The 18,540-nt window shown below is 35.1% G+C and overlaps 1 protein-coding gene across 1 annotated transcript; it reads left to right on the top strand.

Moving 5' to 3' along the window:
• Positions 1–6,176: 6,176 nt before the first annotated feature.
• On the top strand, positions 6,177–18,092 carry NAT12 (nucleobase-ascorbate transporter 12). Its single transcript, XM_059574442.2, has 10 exons — positions 6,177–6,882; positions 7,210–7,307; positions 7,404–7,574; positions 8,782–8,882; positions 13,640–13,775; positions 13,949–13,999; positions 14,131–14,418; positions 15,168–15,402; positions 16,542–16,828; positions 17,427–18,092. The coding sequence occupies exons 1-10, from the start codon at positions 6,366–6,368 to the stop codon at positions 17,646–17,648; spliced, it is 2,106 nt and encodes a 701-aa protein (XP_059430425.2). The 5' UTR covers positions 6,177–6,365; the 3' UTR covers positions 17,649–18,092.
• Positions 18,093–18,540: the final 448 nt, after the last annotated feature.

Consider the following 18,540-nt stretch of genomic DNA (forward strand, 5'->3'; position numbering starts at 1 on the left):
CCAAGTACTAATAAAGTATTTAACCGAAATTCCAAGATAATTATTAAAGAATAATGGATTTTACTATGAACTCATTATTTTATTGAAATTCCAAAATAGTTATCAAGAAGAAGAGATCTTACTATGTAAACATTAAATTAATGAAAAATTAAGAGTTATCTTATTTTAAGATATTCAAAGGAAGAAATTGAATTTGATATGAAAACATTTCATAAATTATTGAAAAATTCAAAGTTATCTTCTTGTTCTTGGCCAGAGTAATTATTAGGCAAGATGAATCAAGTTGAGATTTTATAACAAGTGCTCGGTGGCACATAATAGAGTAGTTAATAAAAGTTTTAATTGATATAAGTTAAGAGAAATTTTGAGGTGTCATGGTTTTTAAGGATTTGGTTGAAATAATTCCCTATTGAATTAATGAAATTTTTTATTTTCATTGCCCTGGATTTACTTGTGAGTTTAAAAATCCCAATAAGTGGTTTTCTTTAAAAGATAGAGAGAGATGTTTAGGAGGTAACTTGTTGATTTAACACAGCTGAGCAAAGATTTCCTAATGCAAAGTAGAGAAATGTTAAATTTACCAAATTTTACTCTTTAAAGTTAATTTTTAAGTGAGGTGTTATTTGGAAACCAATTTTGAAGAAAAAAAATTTAGTAATTATAGCATTTTTCGAAAAGAAAACGGTGAACACAAATTCAAAGGAAACAGTCGGCCTTGCTCAGACCGTACACTTATAGAGATGAGAAACATTGTTTCCTACAAAAGGCACCAACTGATGATACCAATTTTACAAAGTCGGATCCGGCAACGGGTACTTGCAAAACAAGAAAAGAACTATCAGAATAACGCCGATTCGGGTTTTTTATTTGAGGCTGCCTAATCAATTTTGGGACTTTCAGGAGAACAAATCTTTACTTCAATTGGGCCTTCGGTTTTGGGCCCTAGCCTATACAACAATCCTTCTCCCGTCCTCTATATTTATAGATTCAATGGTAATTTTACAAAATAAGAGGACCGAAGAGAGACAGCAGCATACAAACATTCATTTATCATTATATATAAGTGGCAGAAATGAGGAAATTAAAAAAAGGAACAAAAAAGGTTACCTCAGCAATGTTGTATTTTATTTCATTTTTTAGTGGGCTGCATAGTCATTGTGATATTTGGGTCCATAATAAACTGGATCAATTCTATAAGCACTTGAGGAAGTCATGTACGCTCACCCTACATATATAATGAAGTTAGCCCATTAGACTTCATTAGGTCATCAGAATAATTAGGGTTGAGAGACTAATGCCTTCTACACACAGAACATTACAGGACAAAGAGAGGAAGATGACATACTCATTTTCAAACAAAGAAGGTACGTTTATATTCTTTTCATTATTGTTCACATGCTATAGAGTATAGAGTAAGATAAATTTATTTAGTGAAATTCTACCAAACAACTCATTCTAAGCATCCATAATCCACATATTCCAGCCCCTGTGGACACGCTAGCGTAATAGAGACGGCAGTGTCGTTTTACACCGAACTTTCAGACACATCGCTTTCGTCTTCAAACGGCTAGTTGGTGTTTTTGCCATTTTGGTAAATGTACAAAAAAACCTGAAGCCAAAGTTAACGGTTGCTTTCCCAAATGGGGTTATCTGCTTTGGTACGCACAACTGAATCCAGCTTGCAAAACCTAGCTTCTTCCTTTAAACATCCATCGTTTTATCAATTTTGCTTCATTTGTGGAGAGCTGGATGGTCCCGGAATTTGTCTGTTTGTATAAGTTTCACACGAAATTTAGAGGGTGTGTTTGGCACAGGACTTGAAAAATAAAGTGGACTGAAATTGTAGTAGATTTGATTGATGTGAGAAAAAAAAAATGTTTTGTATGAAAAATTGAAAAAAATTGTTTTGTAGTGATATTTTTTTTTACTTGAATAGTAATAAAAATGATTGATTTGATATAAAAAAATAAAAATATTAGGGTTGATTTTGAGTGAGAGATGTTTTTTTGGGTCTGGTACACTCCTTTGGTAAACAGAGCCTAAGGGGGCATGTCTGTCTTATCGATTAAGGGTATTCATATTGAGCTCTTCAAAATTTCTTTAAATTTAATTCTAAAAATCTACTTTCATTGATTTAGTTAGTTACTTTAGAAAGAACATTAAAAAATAAACAACTTTTATTTTTGGGCTCTTTGTATTTAAAGAGCATGAAAGCATAACGCTTAATTTAACGTTGAGCGAACAATTTGTTATATGACATATTTTGTGAGTTTTGTTAAAATTTTAAAGAAAAGCCAAACTAAATAGTTCAATGTAAATGCTTTAAGAGTAATGTTATGATTTCTCTTAGTATTTTTAATGATCCTACTTGGATATTGTTTTCTAAAAAAACATAAAAAACTTACCACACTAGTCCCTTATATTTTTTTTTAGGAAACAATAACCATATAGGATTAGGAAAACTCCAAAAAGAATAGTAACATTTCTCATGTTTTAGACTATTACTTCAAGACCTATTTCTTACACTTTGTAATTAATTTTGCACCGTTATAGTTTGTTTTAGGTTTGTTGTTAGGGAGCCCGCCCCTCTTTCGGTTTTAGGATCGTCCATTCTCTCTTCATTTCGAATCAGGAAAGAGAAATATTTCTCTCATGTAACCCTTTTCGTTAATCAATTAAAAAATAAAAATAAAAAACTATCGCTTCAAGTTTTCCACGATGGCATGTAGGGTCCAAATGTACAGAAAGAAGGAGGTCGACAAATGGTTAAGCGGCGGCTAACGATGGAGGAGACACTATGGAAGAGCTTTTAAGAATGAGAGAGAGGGGCATGGCCGCATGGGAATGTGTTGCACTTATAGTGCATTACATGCTTAATTGTGTGATTTTATTGGTCGTGATGGAAGAGTGCCTCAATACCCATTGATATATATCAAATCAACCTTTCAAAAAAAAAAAAAAAATTATATATATCAAATCATACTTTATCTTTTTCACCGAAATCCTTGTTATGGGTCATGTCACTCCCATAGTTCCTGGACCCATCTAGTCACATTAGTTGTTTTGTTATCTTATTTTGATGTGCTGTATTGCATATGTTTTGCTATCAACGTCTTTATTATTATTATTATTATTATTATTTTTTTAAGAAAAGTCTTTTTTATTAATTGGATAAACATTGATGGATAAAATTCCTTTGTTTTTTTTAGTCTCTAAGAAATAGTTTAATTCGTTGGAATCACGCCTCTTAAAGTAAAGGTTACTAGTTCGAATCCGTCATCCACTTTCCTTGTACTTTTGCGAACGTGTAAAAAAAAAAAAAAAACAATTATCTTATTGTAATAGGAAAAGAGTTTTGGGTAATTTAAAAACCATCTTAAAACAAAACGGTAATACTATATACTATATCATTATTTTTGTTATGCTTACACGATTATTTATTTGTTAATGTATATTACGTGTATTTTTTGTTTTTGATTTAAAAAAATTGTTCACATAAATGTAAAAATTTATTATATATTTTTAAGATTGTTTTGTAAAGACAAAAGCAAAAGAGAGTCAATTCTAACATGACGTGCTCTAATACCCCATTTTACCGTTTTCAATAGAAATTTGACACATCAAATAAAATATTAAATGCAATAGGCATAAAAACATTGCATATTTAATTTCAATCAATCTTATGAACTTTTTCATTCACTCTAACCCAATGCCTACCACTCTCCACCAAACCCCACATCCCACCTCCGAGCCACCGACACCTAAGTCTCCAAAACTAATTACGATGGTGGTTTCGATGGTTTTATGGTGGTTTTGTTAATGGGTATTTTGTCAATGAAGTACTTTGTGTTATATTATTTCTTGGTATTTTAAGCTAAAATATCTATTTTCTATTAGAGAGTATAAAACACTAAATTTACGCCACGACTTGATTCAACTTGTTCTGGTTTAAAAAAAAAAAAAAAAAAAAAAAAATTGATTACCAAAGTCATTATCAATGACATCCAAAAGTCAGCCTTTTACAGTCATTATCATATGCCAAAAGCTTGTTTTGCGGGCAAGGCTTAATACAATTCACACCTCAAAAAAAAAAAATCCGATGCTTTTGGCAATTTCCCGCGAGCTTTCCTTTCATGAGTAGGCCCACGTTTATTTATTTATTTACTATCAATTTGGCTGGATACCTCTTTTACATTTTGAAAAATATTGTACCTGCCTATCCAACGGTAAGAAAGACCATTCGTCCATGCCCTATAAAATAACATCAACAACTTGCTTGATAGATGACTGCTAGGTGTCACAATGATTTTTTTAAAAATCATTTTCAAATGATGTAATAAGTACTATTTTTTCTTAAAATATTTTTAAAAGAGAGAATAAATTTTTTTTAAAAAAAATATTTGTCACGTCATTTAAAAAGTATTTTGAAAAGAATTCTTTAAAATGTCTAGCATTATCCTTCTTGATAATTCCTTTGAGATTTTGTTTCATTTCAATTTTTTTTTTTATTGTATTTTTAAAATTAAATTTTAATTCCTTAATTTTTTTTTCTTTTATATTTATCATTTTATTACTTTATTCAAAACTGATTTAAGTGACATTAAAGCCGTTTTGCCATATTATATGTCCACATATTAAAGAATTAATTTTTATTATATTATAAAACTAACCAAAATAAAACAAATGAGAGGGTGCAACCCCCCCTTGCAAAGGGAGTCTACCCCTCTAGTGCGGGTGGAGTGGTGGTTGCACAACCAACTTCTTTGCGCGGTAACCCTTTTACTGAGTGTGCTCTCTCCTTTCCCCTTCTTGCAAGATTTTTATCATGCAGCGTGTGACGTGGCAAAACTACAGAGCATTCTCAGCCGACTCTCTATAAGGGAGTCTGTTCCCTAAATTTAAGAAATGTCCAAAAAATCGCAAAAAAATTTCACAGCAGACTCCCTAAATAAATCATAAACATTATGATTGCTACAGTGGAACCCAATGTTTTGGGTTTTACTATTGCAATCCTTATGATTATTATATATATATATATATATATATATATATATATATATATAATCTCTCTTTTCATGCCTCACAATTCTCTCTTATATCTCATCTCATATATATAATATAATTAAAAATATATATATTTTAATGATATAAGGAATTATTAAGGAAAGCTATTGTGATGTATTTTGACATAAAGAAGCAAAAAGTAGTTTAGATTATTAAATGTAGGAAAAATGATGAGAAAGCTGCTGGGAATGTTTAGAGAGAATGTCCTTTTATGATTATTTTACTATGTGGATTGCTACAATTGAACCCAATATCTGTAGTAATCTTAATGTATAAGGAAGATATAAGGAAGCTGCTGTAGATGCGTTTTTGTGATTTTTTTTAAGTTTTCTTTGTATAGAAAAATGAATCAACTTTAAAATAGCTGCTGAAAATGCTCTTACGTGACATTAATGGAGACAGTGCCAACTAATCAGATTTGGATAGAAGTAATGAAATAAAAAAGTTGAAAAACCTAAAGAGATAAAAGTGCATTTTAAAAAACTCTAGGAATAAATTAAAATTCTGGAAAAGCTCAACAAGTTATAATCAAACTTCCCAAATATTAAAAGTAAGAAGTAGACAGGCTAAAAACAGGTCAACCAGGCTAGAACGTATTTCAAAGGGCAAGTATATTGTCTTTATAATGAATAAATAAAAAATTAATATTGAGTAGAATAAAATCAAAGATTCTATTAAAAAAAAATATTAGTTATATTTACACACTACACCATTCTTCTTCTTTAAACAATATAGATTTTTTTATGAACTTTATTCTAGAAAAAAGGTAAAGGCTTGGAAGAAACGAATTTATAGTACTGAAATGTTTTTTTTTTCAAAAGAAAAAATATATTTTTTTGACAAAATCCAACATTAGATTCTCTTTAGATTTTCTTTAAAATAGTTTATATTGGTTTGTCTCTTCCATGAAAAAAAAAAAAAAAAAACATTAACAATTTAACAGCGACCTAAATCATCGACATCCAATTATTTTGGAAAAGCCAGGAAGACATTAATTAATTTCAAAAAACAAAAATAGAAAGTAAACTAAATAAATAAATAAAACGCGGTTTTAGCTCCTCCGGCCACCACTACATTTGTTGTGTACCGTTTGGCTTTTACTCTCACTCTCTCTCTCTCTCTCTCTGCACTCACTCTCACACCCCAACTCTCTCTCTCTCTCTCTCTCTCTAGGTTGTGGAAAATCTTGGGGCTTCATTTGTTGGACTTTGTGCACCAACTCGAAGCTGTAACGGGGGAGATCAGATCTGTGGTCGCATTGTTGAACTATGCGATAGATACTGCTGGTTTTTGTTGTCAAAATGTCGAACTCCGACCCGAAAACCCGAGAACGTCCGGGTCCGTGGCCGCCGGTGCCGGAGTCCTCGGCAATGCCGCCTTCTTCGTGGGCCAAGCGGACTGGGTTCCGGCCAAAGTTCTCCGGGGAGACCAATGCGAGCGATTCCGGCCAGGTTGCGGCTCCTTCGCTTCCACCTCCACCGCCGCAGCCAAAGGCCAGAGAGCCCGACGCGGCGCAGCCGGATCTCGAAGCGGGTCGGGCTCGGGCCGTGAACGGTGAGCGGGAGAGCGAGAAGGTTCTTCCGACGCTGCCGCAGACGGATAAGGATCGGACGGTAAAGAAACGGAGGGATTCGGATGGGCCGCCGAAGAGCTCGGGCCAGAACGGGCAGGCCCAAGGCGGGCCCACGGACCAGGCGTCGCGGAGGCCGGTCAGGAGTGAGGAAGTGGTTGATGTGTTGCCACCGATTGTGGATGATGATGATTTTGTGGGTAGGCATGCGCATATGAAGTATGAGCTCAGAGATAGCCCTGGTCTTGGTGAGTCTTCCACTTGTTTGTTTAATGGTCTGCTCTACTATATTCGATATTCAAAGATAAAATGTGTTCTTTTTTTGAATTTATTACAATTTTTTTTGGGGGTGTGTTTGATGTATTGCCAACAACTCCCCGCTTATTGTCGCAATTCGATATTTTGAGAGAAAAGAAGTGATTTTTATATAATTTATGGATAATTCTAAAACGAATTATCTTTTTATTGGTGGTTGTTACAAGTTGTTGAAGTAGACGGAAAAAATGATTTTATTTATTTATTTCGGGTGTATGGATATTTTGTAATGGCTTATGTTTGTTTCTACAAATTTTCAGTTCCCATTGGTCTATATGGGTTCCAGCATTATATTTCGATGTTGGGTTCGTTGATTCTCATTCCGCTGGTAATTGTTCCCGCTATGGGTGGAACTTATGTGAGTAGTTACAACTTCCATAATATTTGTTTGTTTAGTAAGAAAAGTAAAAGTGTTTTGTGGGTTGCTTGGTCTGATTGGATTTAGTGGTTTTAGGAGGATACTGCAAATGTGGTATCAACGGTGCTCTTTGTGTCGGGAGTGACCACACTTCTGCATACGTCGTTTGGGTCAAGGTTGCCCTTGATACAGGGTCCATCGTTTGTTTTCCTGGCTCCTGTGTTGGCAATAATCAACTCCCCAGAGTTTCAAGGACTGAATGGAAATGTAAGCTCATCTTATCATGCTTTGGTGTAGTTAAATATAGAATTTCATGGCTGTCCTTTTGTGTTTGTCACCATTTAGTACCATTATATTGTCTAGCTATATACACACGCACACATATACGCATACAAAGGATATAGAATAACTTACTGATGGCTACAGCATTAAGCTTGCTTGTATTCTGCTATGTCACAGATGTTGTTTGCTCTGCTTGTTTCTTATTGTATGGAGGAGAGTCTCAAGAGCTGCAGCTGCTAATTATAATTAGTCTGTTTGCATACGTCTAGTTATCTGTTTAAATCGTAGCGTTTTTAGAGCCTGATGGTGCAAATTGGATGTTTCTAGATCTGTTGGTAACTCTCAAGAGGGTTTAATGACTGAACAAGAACAAAGATAAATTATTTTTTTATCTCAATCAATTACAAGGCTGTTCTCCATAACAAAAAGAAAATAGTAGCCGGTTTAGAGAATCTCTGTTTCTTTCTCTCTTGGTGAATCAATCATATTTACCAACTATTTAAGACCATCTACATGGTAAAACACTAAAAGTGTTTACACACACAAAAAAAAAAAAGCCGAAAAGTGTTATTAACTAATGAAATCGTCATCAAACTTTTCCCAACTTCTTTGTTTAGCATTTATTTAGACGGTATAAGCTAATTAGTAAGAGAAATTCTATAAATCACATTTTTATTACACAATTATCTCACAATGTTGACTTATCAGTCTCAACCAACCCTAAGATTATTATTATTATTATTATTTTTAACTAAGACTAATCCAATTGTTGGTTACGACTGTCACGTTAGCATTATATGATAGTTGTAGGATAAAAATGTGGTATCTAGCATTACTCAATCAATAATGCTCAAGTTGTTACAAATGCTATGTGACTATCTCTAGTTAACTATCTAATAATTGTGCCTCACAATTCGTCTTCTGCTCCAGGATACCATGTTAGTATTTAGTAACCCATCACCTGTGATCTATAAACACACAATTATATGGGCATGCTTAGTTGTAGTACATTTAGCAGCCTAACTGTCAAAAATCCTCTTTACCTTTACATTTATTTTTCAATTCAATTTCTTTTTGTCAAAATTTTTCTACATGCTAGTCCCTTATTTTCACTAAAATGATCTTAATTTAGAGCAAGCACTTTTACTCTGTTGAATTTTTGAAAGACTTGAGAGAGTCATTTAACATGCAGAAATTTAAGCATATTATGAAGGAGCTACAGGGCGCTATAATCATAGCTTCAGCTTTCCAAGCAATACTTGGATATAGTGGACTTATGTCTGTATTAGTGAGGTATGATTCCGGCGTCTTTATAGCTTTTGACCTTTGATAATTCATTGTTAGCAAATGCGTGCCATTCCATTTACGAAGCAAGAATCAGTAACTGATGGAAGCTTGGAGGGGCATTAGGATAAGTTGCTTTAATTGTATTGATGAACTAATTGCTTAAAGTTATGATTTGTTTGTTGGTCCCTGTTTCTGATATTTTGGTATATTCATAGAATCAATTATGTTGATCACACATGAACTTAAAATATGAGGGATAGTTTCATTGGGATCTAAGGTTATAGTTTTACCCATTCACTCTTGGTTTAATGGCTATAAATGTCCATTTGTGAGTTGTGCAAACTGCAATGTATGTTGAATTGGAGATTATGTTTAAGGTTATAGTTTCCATTGAGATCTAAGGTTATAGTTTTACCCATTCACTCTTGGTTTAATGGCTATAAATGTCCATTTGTGAGTTGTGCAAACTGCAATGTATGTTGAATTGGAGATTATGTTTACCTGACAAGGTTGCAAAATGGGTGCTTCTCCATTTTGCATACACTCATCCTAGCAAGACATTTTTCAATTAAGGAATCCTTTTGACTTGGTTTTGTGGCTCGTTGACCCATGTTTGAATGTGGTACTTCCAATGTAATGTAGTCTTTGAGTAGCTTGTGTGCTTTGTGAAGATTAGGGTTTATCAAAAGAAAGGAAAAGTTATCTCTCTACCTCTCATAGTTCAATTATATAAATTGTAAAATGATACAATAGACTAGTGTTCCCCTTAGATTATACTTTGTTATCATAATGCCATCCATCTCATATTCTCAGTCCCTTTCAAATTGGAGCATACATATCATATAAGTCCAACTTGGAACAAATAAATTCTTACTGACTACAATCCAAAGACTTTGTATTAGAGGAGATATGAATAGCGGCTTCATTGTCACAAAATGTTGCTACCCTGTTAACTCACTAAAGGCATGATTACTTTCCCTATAGTTGACTTTTGTGCTGGATTGTGCTTCTACCGTCTGTTTCTTACGCTCCTATGTGGTGAAATTACTTTTTGAAAATGAATAATACCCAGAAGTAGTCTTCTATATGAAGGAGAGCTTGTCCAATCAACATCAGTGGAGCGTTCTATTCTAAGATGCCCATTCAGCCTATACATTGGTTCAAGACTTGGGGTTCGCTTAAGATAATGGATGATACGGTTAACAACATCTTAATGTGGAATTCTAGGAGCTTCTAAGGACATACTTGCAACATTGACTGCATATGAGATATCTAGTCTAGTAATTGGAGGGTAAGTCAACTTTTCAACTAGTCAATGATTTCTTCCAGGGTCTTCAAATAATTTCTCATCCTTCACAAATTTGTGATTCCGGTTCATGGGAACATCAATGAGTTGGGATAAATCAGTTCTCCCAACAAATCAATTAAAACATATCCTGTGAGATAAACTAATACCCTTTTTAGACTGAGCGGCTCTAATACCAAGAAAGTATCAAAGTTTGTTTAAGTCTTTGGTTTGAAACATGTGTAGCAAAAACCATTTCTACCTGGATACAATATCATGCATTTGGTAATTGTTTAAGTTGTATAGAGCTTTTTATATAAGTAACTGAAATATCATTAAAAGTGAATAGTGCATTCAGGTACATATGGACTATACAGGAGAAACACCTACTTAGAAGAAGAAAAAAAAAAAAAACAAGAAAATCATGAAAACTAAGCAACAAAGGAGCTACAAATGGAATTGTATAAAGATAAAAGAGTAAAAAAGAAAAGAAAAAAAGACTCAAGCTTCACCAATGTTCTCTCATGTTTCTTGAAACTTATGTTGTTTCTTTCCCTCCAATGACACCACAAGAGGCAATAAGGCATTCTTAACTTGCTGACACTATCTTGATACTCCCCTTGAGCAATAAATCTAGGTAGTTGATCTATGTAGACTTCCTCTACGAAGTTACCATGAAGGAAAACATTTTTAACATCCAACTACAATAAAGGCCAGTCCGGATTAGTGGAAAGAGAAATACACCCATATAGAAGAGGTCTTGGCCACGGGTGAAAGTCTCATTATAATCAATACTGTAGGGTTGTGTGTATCGTTTAGCAACCAACTGTGCCTTCAAAGGCTCAATTGAGCCATCCAAATTATATTTAATATTGTACACCCGTTTGCGTCCAATTGATTGCTTACTAGAAAATAAACAAGATCTCAAGTCATTATGGTGGAGAGCTTCAATTCCATTTCCATGGCTTTCTTTCAATCCAGATAAGATAATGCATCCTTTACTATCTCGGGAATAGAAATAGAAACGAACTGAGAGGTAAACTAGAAGGAAAAAAGTTTGGGGTACTACAACCTTTATTACAAGCTCCTTACAAACTAACGTGACAATATATGTTGCACTTACCATGTCTGACCTAGATTCAACCACAACCCTAACCCTCTTTTCCACATAGCCCCATATTCAGCCACATTAACTTAATGCTCACAGACCCACAGCTTGGCTGTGGGTCTCTAAAGGTAGCAATGGAGGAGGTGGTGAAGTGGTTGGCATCATTGGTGCTGGTGCCATGTCAGGGGCTTGTAGTAAAAGCTATAGTAGCCCTAGCAACGCTCAAACTGAAAAAGGCGGAAGATAAAGAATGGGAAAGATACAGTGATTAATAGGATGTTTAGTGTCACAAGAGCATGTACCTTTTTGAAGAGCAATAGACAGATTTTGATGCAACAGGTGATCTTGGATCCACACATGGTAAGGAAGATGGTGGCAAAGGAATTGGAAGAGAAGATGGAGCATGGTTGGCGATGATGGTAAAGCTTTGATACCATGTTAAGATTAGGGTTTATCAAAAGGGGGCAAAGTTACCTCTCTTCCCCTCACAGTTGAATTATATAGATCGTAAAAATGATACCATAGACTAGTATACTTTATAGAGTATTTTTTTTTTTCAAAGTAAAGCAAATTCATCAAAACCAAAGGGGCGTAACCTAAGTACATAGTAAGTATATAAGAGAAAAACACCCAACAAGATCAAGAACGAGGAAAGAGAGTGCAAAATCTACAAATCTAGAGATATTGAGAAGGTCGTTAACAGAAAATCACTCAATGAGTGATTTAAGAAAACAAATTTGTAGCTTTGAACTCGTCTTCTCACTAACTTTTAAACTTCGAGCATTCTTTTTTCTTTTCTTTCCAAATGCACTGCATTAAACCAGGCTCTATGGTTTTGGATCTTCCAAATCATTCCCGCAGGAGGTCCGGACCTACTTTTTTTCTGATCCTTCAATAAAAGGATTCATTCTCTTCATAAAAAATAGGAGGCAGGTTATGCTATGTCACATTCTCACATGCTTATAGGGATTAAGTCTGTGTAGTTAAAGCAAGGTTAGTAGATTGTGAAATAAACTATAACATCTATATTTCTTGTGATTAAAGGGGATCAAGTCTTCCTGTTGTTAAAAAGAGTGTAGGTGAGAGTGGTATAAATGACTGACTTAAAATCTGCATGCTAACTTAAAAGCCCATTCAATATTGATAAGTTACAATAGAAACCTGCATCTATGGATCTCATGAACATTGGGCTAGTATTGTTTCACTTGTTATGCTTAGGGTTTGAGTTAATAATTTACGTGGACTAGGAACAAGGGGGGGGCTGGGGGGGGGGGGGGGGGTGGCGGGCGAGCTGATCGACTAAATTAAGGCTTTGACTTCTTACATTTATGGATTAGGCCTCCCGTTGGTTAGTTGGCTTGGTTAACTTGTAGGCAAAAAATGGTTCTACTTCATTTGATTTATTGTGGCTTTATTAAGTGGTTTATTTTTGGTTTGATTTAGTGTGCAAAATGAGGGTGCCCAAGAGCTTATAAACTTAACCATGTGGGATATTAGGATCATAACATACCACCACACTCCGCATTCTACGTACGCGGCAGCCAATCTATCGTTATTGATCCAGTACTAACACTTTCTCTTTTGGTGGCTCCACTTATTTTTCAGTATTCAATTACGTAATGTTATGCCCATATATAGTACCAAGACATTTTAATCCAACCTATAGGTCGTCCCCTCTGTGACTTGACAACAAAGTCGCAACCTATTTGATCCCTTAGTTGATGAACTGCATCTGGTTCAATACTTGACGTGATGGCTGGCTGTAATACCAAATGATACAAACACTGGGTAGAGCTCACTTCTTGAAAACTGATTGGAAGTGGACGGTGCCGAAGAGCTTATAAATTTAACCATGTGGAACACTATGGTCATAACAATTTGGTTTGAAGACAAAATGGGGAACTTTCTGTGCTGTGAACAGTGATCAGACTAGTGTTTGGTATTTTAGAAGCTATCTGATGGATGGGTAGTTTGGGATTTTGAGGTCTGAATTTTCAGGGAAAGATGTGAACCTAATTCATGTACAGGTTTACTCGAATTGGACTAAATCATTAAATAAGAAACTATTTTCTGATGTGGGAAAATGTAGATAATTATTTTCTGAATTTTCCATAGCTTTACTGCTGTAAAGTTTTAGAGAAACATAAATTTTCAAAATTTTCACTTGAATCTGTTTGAGTCATTACTGTGCATTTAGCACTTGCATGATGTTAGACTAAAGCATAGAGCATGAATGCTGGTTTTACAAATGCAGTATCTTTCTTTGTTGAGTGCAAAACATAATGTTCTAAATTGTTGCATCTAAGTGTTAGATGTTTTGTACTATACACCCAATAACTAAACCTCAGTTCATTTGCCTTTTCTTTTCAGGTTGATCAATCCAGTTGTTGTGTCCCCAACTATTGCTGCTGTTGGACTTTCTTTTTTTAGCTATGGTTTCCCACTAGTTGGTACCTGTCTTGAGATTGGATCGGTGCAGATATTACTAGTTATTATTTTTTCTCTTGTAAGTATGGTGAAGCTACTGTAGATATGTATTCAATTATAGGAGTTTTATTCCTTTTGTAATATCATCTTAGTTTAATTCATCTTGCTATAAATGTTATAATGTCTGACTTTTCTTTGTAATTGGATTGTGTGCCAGAAACATCTAATTTGTTGTTTCCCTACTCTCTGCAGTATCTTCGTAAGGTATCTGTTTTTGGTCATCGTGTATTTCTAATATATGCGGTAAGTTAGAATTACATTTTTATTCTGTCCTCTTTCCAATTGTTCCAATTGTTGATAACAAAGTGTGTGTTTGAAATAATACTGCACATGTCGCTTCTAATGTAATGTGGTTATTCTTACTTGATTGTCAGGTTCCATTGGGCCTGGCAATAACATGGGCAGCTGCTTTCCTTCTAACTGAAGCTGGAGTCTATAATTACAAAGGCTGTGATGCAAATGTACCTGCCTCAAACATAATATCAGATAACTGCAGAAAGCATGTCTCAAGGATGAAGCATTGCCGAGTTGATACTTCTCAAGCATTAAAGTCTTCCCCATGGTTCAGATTTCCTTATCCATTACAATGGGGTACTCCTGTCTTCCACTGGAAAATGGCTCTAGTTATGTGTATGGTGTCTATTATCTCATCAGTGGATTCGGTTAGTTTCCTGTCATTTTTCATGACTTACACTTCTCTTGGAGATTTACATTTTCCTTTTAAATTTAATCTACTTTTCAATTTTCTCTGTTAGTTCACAGCTAAAACATCTTGTGGGGATTCATAATTTATATATCATTCTATAACATACTAATAAGTAATTATAAATGTGAGATCCTCAACTTTCCCTATGGTAAGTGGTGTTTACTTTTCTATATAGATAAGGTGTATAGCAAATGACCTGGCTTTGGTATTGGGCTCTGATCTACCTACTACGGGTAGATAGATCAGAGCCCTTATATTGCCCTTGTACACAATTTTGTGTCCTTAAAAATCTCATTAACACCGACTTTGGGACTACACTAGTAAGGATGCCATCTTTATTGACTTATTTTGAATTTTAAACTTAGTTAATCAATGGACAGTGAAACTAATGTTATTACAGAACCAGTCCTTAGTTTGCAATGTTTTTCAGTCAGCTCTACATGTTCTGCAGAATCCTTGGAAATTTTTAGGCTAGTTGAACAGATTTTTATGTTGTTTTACTGTTATAAAATCACCTTGAATATCGCATTGATGTCTGAATAAGTCAAACACATCATATTTAGTTCCTCAAGAATGATAAATGAATGCTTGTATTATTTTTTATTCATTGTTACATTTTGTTGTATAAATCTGCTCATATGATGTGCCATGCAGACTTATATGGTTGGTCTGATTCTGATTTTGATTTGTTTTTGAACTTCTTAGATTGGATCATACCATGCATCTTCATTGTTGGTGGCATCAAGACCTCCAACCCCAGGGGTTCTTAGTCGAGGGATTGGTCTGGAAGGTCTTTCCAGTGTCTTGGCTGGTCTTTGGGGTACAGGAACAGGGTCCACCACTCTAACTGAAAATGTACACACTATTGCTGTGACCAAAATGGGAAGCCGCAGAGCGGTTGTGTTTGGTGCATGCTTTCTGATAGCCTTATCCCTTGTAGGTGAGAATCTGTTTTCTGTTTCCAAATTTTTTTAACAAGAACATATTAACTAAATACAAAATCTTTTGCCATTGTTCGTCAATTATGCGATAGATATGTTCACCATAGCATATCAACTGTAAGCTGTATATGCACAGATTGGTAACTACAATGACACTTTTGTTTCTTTGGGTGCATTGTTAGAAGACCTAATGGAATTCTACTGGTCTCTTGGATGAATCCTTTGCCACCCATTTGGGTGTCCTCTGAACATTTCTCTGCAATTTTTCAGTCACCAATTGTATATGCCATATTTCTTTGGCCTGCTTTTGTCTTTCCAATGATATTGCAGTTTGTGTTCTTTCTGCTGTTAACCAAATCACAACTGGAGTTTGTCTAAATTAATAATCAGGTCCTGACATATCTTGTCTAGCTTTAGCATAATATACGTGCATATTGGTTAGTTCTAGATTGAGTAGTTCAGAATGGGCCTAAGGCAGGTTTGCGTCATAACCTCTGTGTCTGGTGGTTCTTTGTGCTAATGGTGCTTATGCGTCTTTAAGTTGAATGAAAGTGATTATAGGGAACTGAATTTTAAGTTATGACTACAACTCAACCCAGATTGCCATGGGTTAATTAGCCTTTTGAGCTGATGAAACAAACAAGGGCTAGTTTGAGGTTAGTGTCAAAATACCCAAAGCAGTGGAGGTGCAAAAGTGCCACATTCACTTTGAATACCACAAAGTATGATTTTGCTAAGTCGCACACACTGCCAAATGTTGTGCAAGAGATGTCTTGCCAAATTAACATGTTGGATTCTGACGTTGGCTGTATATACCAAATTGGTATACTTTTATCATCACGCTTGCAAACCATTCATTAAGCAGTCAAAGTTCTTTTATTTAGTTTTTGGAAGAAGAGGAGATGAGGGTGTGGGTTTGTTGGGATTTAAATTTACAGGTCAAGTAACTTTGAGACTCTACTACTTAAACAATGTGTAGATACAGGTGGTATGTAGGGACACGACATTTCGGTCTTATTATAATGAAATTATCATTAATTGAAGTTTAAAACAAGCTGCAGCATAAAGCTCATTCTTTTGTGTGTTATTCCCTAAACTTTATTATGTACTTACCTAAAAACGTTTTTGCCTTACACAGGTAAAGTTGGAGGATTTATAGCGTCAATTCCCGAAGTCATGGTGGCTGCGTTATTGTGCTTCATGTGGGCAATGCTTACGGCATTAGGCTTGTCAAATCTACGCTATAGTGAGGCTGGAAGCTCTCGGAATATTATCATAGTCGGATTATCTTTGTTTTTTTCTCTTTCAATACCTGCCTACTTTCAGCAATATGGCATCTCTCCAAATACCAACTTCTCTGTCCCAAGTTATTTTCAGCCTTACACTGTGGCATCTCATGGGCCGTTCCACAGCAAATATGGAGGGGTATGCTTCTCTATGACCTTTTTGTATAAGAAAATGTTTCTTATTCAGTCAATCTCGTTTATTCTTTTAGCCTGATGAAAAGATCATTCCAATTGAATGATAGCAAAAAATGCTGGGTAATGCGATAATAATTGCCCCTAATCCGCCCACATTATTATTACGGGTGTGTCTGGGGTAGACAATAACTGTATTTTGTCTTGCCTTGTCCTACCTCTTTACCCTAACAAAACCCGAGGTGGCAAGAAGTTGGAAATTAGCCTCTTTTGCTTGGGAAGCTACCTGGATCTTAATTGGACCAACTAATAAATTGGTTCTTATCAATTTAACTGCTTGGCAATCTTTCTGGAGTTAGTCGTGAGTATTCTATCTGGCGGCTGTTACCTTTTATCCTTTGCAAATTTATATGGCTAAATAGATATGAGGAGCTAGCTGCACAATACATTTGCGCAGCCCTAGCGGAAAACTGAAAAATATAAGACCCACCCTATATCTAGTCTATTACAGATGAATCTCACAAATGCAAACTTTTGACTTTGCTGGCATTTTACAGGTACTATTGCTAACATCTATATAACGTGTTAATATCGTTTATGCGCAGTTGAACTATGTCCTGAACACATTACTGTCATTACACATGGTGATTGCATTCCTTGTTGCTGTTATTCTGGACAATACCGTTCCGGGTAGTCGGCAAGAACGTGGGGTGTATGTTTGGTCTGAGCCCGACGCTGCAAGGAGGGAACCTGCTGTCACCAAGGACTATGAGTTGCCCTTCAGAGTCGGACGGGTTTTTAGATGGGTGAAATGGGTTGGACTTTGAGAGGCAAGGTTTTTTGGTTGGTGTTGGTAACTGTCACATTGTCAAGCTCTCATGCAGTTCATCATCAGGGAATGGTTATATACTGCTTTGTGATTCTAAAAGTGACTCCCTTGGGCTGCTCGTGTGGTAAAAAAAGTACCATTCTGAAATCTGATTTTCCTCCACGGTGAGACTTATTGGGACTATAGGTCTTATAGAGATATTTTTGTACATTTCAGGATCCAGAGGGATCAGTTTGTGTTGTAATTTTAGCTCATAAACAATGTATCTAGTTTTGAGTCATTGAGAATATCCAGTTGGGACTCTTTTTTCTCAAATTGGAGCTAGCTTTGAGAATCCAACCCGTTCTTGTATATGGTTTTTTGTTTTTTGTTTTTTGTGGTGCCCCTGCGTCTGCTTTAGTGACTGTTGGATTAATTCTTAATGGAAATGAGATGCGGTTCATTTTGAAAGTGTCCATAGAGCATGCATGTATTTTCTTCTACAATATGCAAATGTGATTTTTTTTTTTTTGTTGATCTTTAGCTTGCACTGCGTTGAGGTTGGGATGTGATTTTCTTTACAAGTGTTATTTTTCAGGCAAAATCACTCCAAGTCCCCATTTTTCTTTCATAACTCCCCTCCCAGAGGCCCTAAACCCCATTCTACCCAAACACACTACTCAAAACATCAACTTTTTATGTCAAAATTGTCCTCTTTTAACTAAATCCTAACCCCTTATATCCAAGCATTTCCAAAACTTCACTAATTCTATAACGACAAAACGACAATCAAATACAGACTCAAGGAAATTAGGGAGTGGAAATAGAGGATGAAAAACCATACCTTCAAAGTCTCTTATTCGCTAATGGTATACTATTAATTATTAGAATATTAATTAAATAATTAAATT

This window comes from Corylus avellana, chromosome 8, assembly GCF_965113065.1.
Source record: "Corylus avellana chromosome 8, dhCorAvel1.hap1.2, whole genome shotgun sequence".
Taxonomy (NCBI): domain Eukaryota; kingdom Viridiplantae; phylum Streptophyta; class Magnoliopsida; order Fagales; family Betulaceae; genus Corylus; species Corylus avellana.